At 46.4% G+C, this 7,588-nt stretch overlaps 1 protein-coding gene across 5 annotated transcripts in view; it reads left to right on the top strand.

Annotated features, from left to right (window-relative positions):
- Positions 1-1,990: 1,990 nt before the first annotated feature.
- Positions 1,991-7,588, top strand: part of FAR2 (fatty acyl-CoA reductase 2) — a 212,307-nt gene continuing 206,709 nt past the window's right edge. The window contains exons 1-2 of one of the 5 annotated variants that reach the window (XM_073315155.1): positions 1,991-2,151; positions 7,176-7,275. In XM_073315155.1, coding sequence (XP_073171256.1) covers positions 2,143-2,151; positions 7,176-7,275 — 109 coding nt within the window. In that variant the 5' untranslated portion in view covers positions 1,991-2,142. The other 4 variants (XM_073315174.1, XM_073315146.1, XM_073315165.1 and 1 more) reach the window with 4 other exon arrangements.

Here is a 7,588-nt window from a genome sequence, read left to right as displayed (position 1 = left end):
AAGCACAATATGATAATAAAAGTAATAATGATAATTACTCCAGCCAGGACAGGTTAGGCATTTTAGAACTCACTACTCAAAGAATTAAAGTTAAGCCTAAGAGAGAAATACAATTATGAAATGCATAGACCAGTCAAAAAAACTAAAATAACAGCACTTTGAAAAAAGAAAAGGAGTACCTGAAGTGAGCTGTAGCTCACGAAAGCTTATGCTCAAATAAATTGGTTAGTCTCTAAGGTGCCACAAGTACTCCTTTTCTTTTTGCGAATACAGACTAACACGGCTGTTATTCTGAAACCTAGCACTTTGAAAGAATACACTTACAGAGAATATATCTGCACTGCAGGAAGTACCAACAAGTAACAACAACAATATAAGTATGTATTGGGGGCGAGTGTGAAAGAGCCAGAGTACATGACCTGGGGGAGTGGGTGAGAGACCCCGCGGTGCCCCTTTAAGAGAGCTGCACTCACCAGTCTGAAGGAACGCTCCTTCAGACACAGCAGCAGCTGCCAGCAGCTCCGTCCCACTCTTGGTGAGCCCTGTTGTCCCCCCCACACCCGCTCTGTGGAGATGGAGTACATGGATGGGGGGGGGCAGGGGCCACCCTGACGTCAGTGCCCCGTACAGCGAACAGGAAGCTCCAAGCAGCAGCTGGCCAGGGGCAGCTCCAAGGCAGGGAGGGCGGGGGGGCAGGAGCTGTGGTGCTGCAGACGCCAGCAGAGGGAGGAGCACCCCTGCTCCAGAAACACCCTGTTTATAATGGCGCCCTGGGCTTTCGCCCAGTTTGCCTGTGCCTAAGGCCAGCGCTGCTAGTCTTTAAACAGAAGTGAAAACAGTGATGCCAACTCATGATTTTGCCATGAGTCGCACAATAATTATTGGTTTCAGAGGAACAGCCGTGTTAGTCTGTATTCGCAAAAAGAAAAGGAGTACTTGTGGCACCTTAGAGACTAACCAATTTAGTCTCTAAGGTGCCACAAGTACTCCTTTTCTTTTTACAATAATTATTGTTTTCCTTAAAGCCCCAGCTCCTGGAGTCAAGTGGATATGTGATGATTTCAGCCTGCATTCTTAAAGAAACATGAAATTTCTAACCCTCCTGGCTGTGGCGAAAGCTTCAAAATGTGACCACAGTGCACCCTAAAGGCTCAAAAAGCAGATGACAAATAAAAAGAACACCAAATCTATTATTTTTACATAATCTCATGATTTTGGGTGAGCCTGATTCATGATTTTTTAACATTGGGGGTTTTTAACATTTTTCATGAAAGTGACTTGAAAGTGTCAATTTCACTCCTGTTTAAGGTCAGTTTGTAGTCTATTATTTGTAGTGAGGTAAACCCTAGCACCCCAGGTAGGTGCCCTAGTACAATGTTTCCAAAAGTTTAACTATCTATTTCAAGCTTGATGAACCACAAAAGAGTGATCTTGATTTTTTTCTACAATTGTTTCAGTCCTTGTAGTCAAGAGTTAGTAACAGAGTTAGAATATACATTACAATTTTAAACCTAACCAATGTCCCTTAAGGGACTTGACACAAGATATCCTAAGATGTTTGTATCAGAGCTGGGTGGGTCTAATATTTATTTAATTTTTTCTTTGTATAGGAATTAGATACAATGCTCCTGTCAGCTAATTTCTGTTATCTGTAAACCAAACAAACCAACCCCTAGAGTTTTCAGGTCCTCAGTAGCCCCTATAATGAAGGTTCAAGTCCCCCTCCCCAAAAATCTGAAATGGTGCCCCAGCAAGAAACCCAGGCATTCAAGGCCTAATAGTCTTTTACATGGGCCAGTTCAGGATGAATTTAGAGCATGCTAAATTCCCCTCCATCCCTGATGGTTTCCCTTCGCCTGGTGTGAGTACTGGAGACCAGACGGCTCCCGTCCCTTTCTGTCAAGCGTGGCTGCCCCCCCCCCCCCCCGCCGCCTCCTTTTACTGAAAGCTGGAATGTAAGAGTAAGAAGTGAGATGATGATGATGATAATAGAAGAGGCAGGGAGGCGCTGCTCAGCCAGGAAGGCGAGGCAAGCGCAGCTGCAGCTCTAGCGCGCCTTTTCTCTCTCTCCCCTTGCTTCTGTCTTTGCTTCCCAAGTTCCAAGGCGATCCGAGAGCCAGGGAAGCCCGACAGAGGAGATCCATGCTCACGGTAGGGACAGACGTCGCAACAGCCTACCCCAAATATCCCTGCGCTTTCCTTAAAGCGCCACTGCCGAGGGGGGCTCCCTGCGGCATGGCTCAGGGGCACATGGGAAGAGGTGGGGCGAGGCGCGTACAGGCTGCAGGGACCCCGCTGCTTCGCATGAGGCGCGGCTGTGCGCCGGCGGGCTGGAGGAGGGGGCGCCCAGAGTTCATTCAGAGCCAGGGAGCGGAGCCGCTGCCGCCCCGCCGCCGCTTTTGTTGTCTTCGGATCAACGGGAAGCAGCCGCCGCCGCCGCCGCCGCGCGTGTCTACGGCAGGTCGGCGCACGCTGATGCCAGCCCCGGGGCCAGAAACGGGAGCAGAACCCAGGCGGGGCGGGTCCGCAGCCTCTCCGCCTGCCTCTTCCCTTCGGGTAGGGGCGGGTGCGCGCGCAAAGGTTGCGCCCGGCGCGCCCTCCGGGAGGCAGCGCCAGGCAGGGCAACTCTTCCCCGCCACCTCCTGACTCAAAGCCGGATCTACAGGATCAGCGGCTGGAGGAGGAGGGAAGAGGTTTTGTGCGCCCCCGCCTTGCCTAGAGTTGCTTGTGAGCGGGGAGGTGAGGGAAGCGTTTTGGAGCCGGGAATTGATCGGAAACGGTAACGAAGGTAACAGCCCGCTGGAAAACGGGGACAGTCCGGGTTTCAGCCCAGCAGAGACTTTTGCCTTTCGCCCCCCCGCCGCGGGGAAGGCGAGGAGGACGGGAGTGAGAGAGCCTGGCTTGGGGTGGGGCCGCTTTGGGCAGCGGGGCGCGCCCGGGAGGGAAAGGGGCCGGGGCAACTCGGGTTGGGCGCCGTGCGGGAGCGAGGGCTGGGAGGACACAAACCGCAACCCAAGGACGCTGCTGACTTGCACAGTGGGTAAGCGTCGAGCTTTAGAGAGAGAGAGCGAGAGACACGCCCGGACTGGGGACTCGCGAGGGTGCTTCAAAGCCAATGGAAACGGGGGCTGTGCTGGTACCTGCCTCTCCATCGCACAGGAGTCTGTCCTAGGCTGGCTAGTGATCATCTCCAGCCCCCGCACGTGTAGTCGCTTGGGCTCCTCCTTGGGAGAGTGGAACATGAAGTGCAGACATATGAATGAGGACAGGAATGCCATGAGCGGATAGTCACACTCCGTTTCACAAGATTTGCTCTGGGGAGGAATAGAGACTTTGTGGTGCAGTGAGGAGACCCAGTGTGTGTGTGTGTGTTTTTTTTTTTTTTTAAAGGTGCTTTTAAAATTGCAGGTTTCTTCCCCACCCCTTAATTGTTTTCTGCCCATCAGTCAGTACAAAGAACAGCATATAACACGCAGCTTGGATGCAACTATTTAGATTTTTAATACATGGGAGGAAGTGTAATTCTGATCCCCCCAAGCACTACTTCTGCTCACATTTTATTGCAACTAAGGTAGTTCCAGGAAACAGCATAGGTTTTTCAATATGAAGACATATCCTTAATTTTAAATTGGGGTCCTAACTGTTCCTAAATCTGAGATGATCTTCAATTTTTCAGGAACAAGAGGCATCTCTTTGTGCTGTGTTTGTATAGCACTTTGAAGATGCATGCTGATAAACTAATTAAAGTGCTAACTTTTTTTGTGTAGTCATAATGAATTTGCCTCTGTGTCTTTAAAGGATTTAACTAGAGAAGAGGAGCCGGAAATTATCAGATACAGCTTTATCTTTGTAATAATACATTGAACAGCTATTGCTCCGTCCGATTGTTTTATAATCCCAGAAATTTGGTGAGCAGATTAGGCACATAAATTGATAACTAAGACTGTAATTTTGTGATAGCTGTAAAGGCTTTCTGTATACCCCAAATTTCACCCCAGTTCTGACATTTGAATTGGTGTTAAAACAAAAAGGAACTGACGTATAAACAGACGCAAAAGGTATCAAACTTCATGAGTTTTTATGAGTTTTTCAATCAGAAATCACAAGTTATGATATTCCCTTTGCAGACTAGTCAGTTTACTGCATTTGTCTGCACTCTTGATTCCTCAGCTCCACCCAAGTGGCTGAGCACGTTATTATTGATGTTACAGGCACATATCATTGTGGCTCTTTTATCTGAAGCTGTAGTGTCTGAAATGTAGCTAGCAGCTAATATAGATTATGTTTGTTATTGCTAGAGGGGTAAAGCAATGTTCTTACTAAACAGGGAAATTGCTTCTCTGTGTGTGTGTGTCTATGTCTATATAATAGAGAGAGGACTCCTCTGTCATGGGGTAATCATAGTGATTTCTTAGGTAAGGTTGCACTGAGTTTTGCACTTAAAACTGGTCTAAATCCTTTCTCTAATATAATTCAGTGATTGAATTTAGTCTCGAAAATTGACAATGTCTCTCTAGTGTTGCATGTTCTATGTAATAAGTTTTAGTAAGATACTTACCAATTTTATGTAGTAGCAATGTTTGAAAATGCTCCCTTTTTGAAATTTTGCCGTGTTTTCTTTATATTTTTGGGCAGTGGGATGGGGGACTCCTTTAGTTAAACAACCATACTCCCCTCAAACTCCACACTTAACACTCCTGCATATTCAGATGATAGTTCAGCCAGACATATTTTTAAAACACAGTGGCTAAAAAGTTTTAATGAACACTTAAAAAACAAAACAAAAAAACATTGCGTAGATAGAATATGTGAGTCGGTCAAGGTGAATCTCTAGAGAGGCTGATAGGCTTGTAGAGAGGGCCAGGAGAGTTGTGGGTCTCTGACAACCAGGCCTTTACCTTGCATCTCTGCTACAGAGATCACTCTGCTGAAACCTCTTGTGATTTTTCAGAGGTCAGCCTTGGTCTGGCAGGCCTGTGGTAGCCCTTTGGGTTGAACTCATCTGCAGGGCTTAATGACTATGAGGGAGGAAGACTATGTGTTGTGGGGAAAGAAGGGGTATGGATATGGGGGAATGAGTAAGGTGCCATTGATGATGTGAGGTAGAGAGACAGAATTGGTTACTGCAGAAGAGTTGGGGAGCAGGAGCGAGCAGCAGAGCTCTTCCCTATCTCCCTGGTCCACTGGTCTCTAGATCTGCTGTAGAGCACAGTTCTCTGGTCGCAGCATGCAGTCTGGTCTCCCTAGTCACATGGACCTTCCACCTGCATTCCACATAGAAAATTATGTCCCCCCTTTATTTGTATATTTGCTTTAATGACCATTTATTTTCATCCATAAAAGGAAATGATCATGTAAATAAAGGGGAAAGATAATTTTCTATTTGGAATGGAAGTGAGGGAATCAGGCAACCAGCTGTGACTAGGGAGCTGGGCTCTGTGCGTGGGGCTGGGAAGTGGTGGGAGTGGGATCAGAGACACTGTCTCTGATTGATATCTGTTTGATACAATGCATTTTCAGTGCATATATTATTTGGCTATGTTGGACTTAGGGGAAACAGCAGGGAGATAGTTGAATATTCTGCATTCTGTTCACTGTGCTCTCTGCCTGAATTTGGACACACACATTTTTGATTAGCCAAAGAGTTTAAACATTTTAGGCACTGTGAATAAAATTGTCAACAGCACCAAAGTCACTTAGACTCAAGGGCTAGATCTGCAAAGGGATTTATGCACTTCACTGCTACTTTACCCAATAGCCCAGTAGTTAGACACTCCCCCAGAATGTGGGACACCTGGGTTCAAATCCCTGCTCTGCCTGATATGGAGCAGGGACTGGAACTAGGGCAGGGATCAGTAGCCTTTGGCACCTGGCCCGTCAGGGTAAAGCTGCTGGTGGGCCAGGCCAGTTGGTTTAACTGGAGCATCCGCAGGCACGGAGCCCCGCAGCTCCCACTGGCCGTGGTTCGCCATTCCCGGCCAGTGGGAGCTGTGGGGCTCTATGCCTGCGGAGGCTTCAGATAAACCGGCCCGGCCCGCCAGTGGCTTTACCCTGAGGGTCCAGGTGCTAAAGGTTGCCGACCCTGAACTAGGGTGACCAGAGGTCCCAGTTTTATAGGGATAGTCCTGATATTCAGGGCTTTGTCTTATATAGCCACCTATTACCCCCCATAGCTGTCCTGATTTTTCACACTTGCTATTTGATCACCTTCATTGGAACCCATGTGACTCCCCCTACCAGGCAATAGAGTCATTGGATCTCTCTCTGGTTACTGCCAGTCTCGCTATGTCATGTAAATGATAGTATTACATTCTGGCTCTATGGATTTTTGACCCAGTTCAGAAAAATGCTAAGCATGTGCTTATCTACAATGGGACTTAAGCGCATGCTGAATCAGGGCCGTCGGAGTCTCACTGTAAGAAGCAAGGTTTTGGCCCAGTGATGCCAGCCTTGCACTGGATAGTATCTTATCCCATAAGAATGGAGGATCAGGGCCTTAGAAATTAGCTACACGATCATAGTGATGTTTTCACTCTGGCTTAGTCTGATCCCTCTTTGTGAGGGAACCTGAGCTGCTGTTTGGGCTACTGGGGCTCTGTCACTGTGGACTCCGGCATAATTCCAACATGGCTTAATACATGGTAGCCACTTCAGGGCTAACTCTGGCCTTCAGACACATCTGGCACAGATTCATTTTCATTTTGCTATTACAGGCAGTATTTATAACAGAGGGCATCTTCTGTCTTTTATTATATTACCCCTTCCCCAGTCTTTTTGTGTTTTGCCAAGCACGTAACTCCTCTTTTTTCTGACACCATCTGAGTTAGCATTTTATCCTGTTTCTACTTTTTTCAACAAATTTTTTTTCAAATTAGTGCTTCCAAATTGCTGATGACCCTTCAGAAAAGATAATAGCTATTGGGTGATGCCTTTATACAAAACATGGTATCAAAAATAATGTTTAATGGTGTCTCTGCACTGTAAATAGTGAACAGTATGTAATTAGTCTCCAATTGAGTAATTATGGGTGTGCTGGGAATTATTTTCTTTAATCATTGACTAAGTTTGTTTTATTAAAACACTTGGACGCTATTGAAGGCTTGGCAAGAATTTCTGTAATCTGACTACAAGTATGTTCAAACATAATATAATTTTGTCTCTCTCTTGTTCACAAGATTCAACTGTACATACAATCGCCCGAATATACATGCATAGAATCGGGAATGCAAGTGGTGAATAATCACAAAAGGCTAGATTCTTCCATCCTTGATCACAGTGAGTAGCACCCTTACTCCTCCACAAGTTGTGCAATCATACCTCACTCTTTTTATTTTCTACTTGCCAGGAATCAAAGCGGAATAACTAGGCGCGTAGGATGTATAGTGTATTAGAGTCTTCTCCTGAATTGAACTTTATTTTTATTATGTATGCCTGATTCTGTCGTCCTTGTGTACACTGAGAAGTAGTTTATTCCTCAAGAAGTCCGATTTGAAGTTAATGGGACAACTTGCAGGATAAAGTACTACTCAGTGTGTGGAAGGGTGGTACTTACAGTTAGGAACCTCATTCAACATAGCACTTCACCATG

The sequence above is a fragment of the Lepidochelys kempii genome, chromosome 1 (assembly GCF_965140265.1).
Source record: "Lepidochelys kempii isolate rLepKem1 chromosome 1, rLepKem1.hap2, whole genome shotgun sequence".
Taxonomy (NCBI): domain Eukaryota; kingdom Metazoa; phylum Chordata; order Testudines; family Cheloniidae; genus Lepidochelys; species Lepidochelys kempii.
Note: the sequence above shows the minus strand (reverse complement) of the source record. Positions and strands in the feature narration are given on the sequence as shown.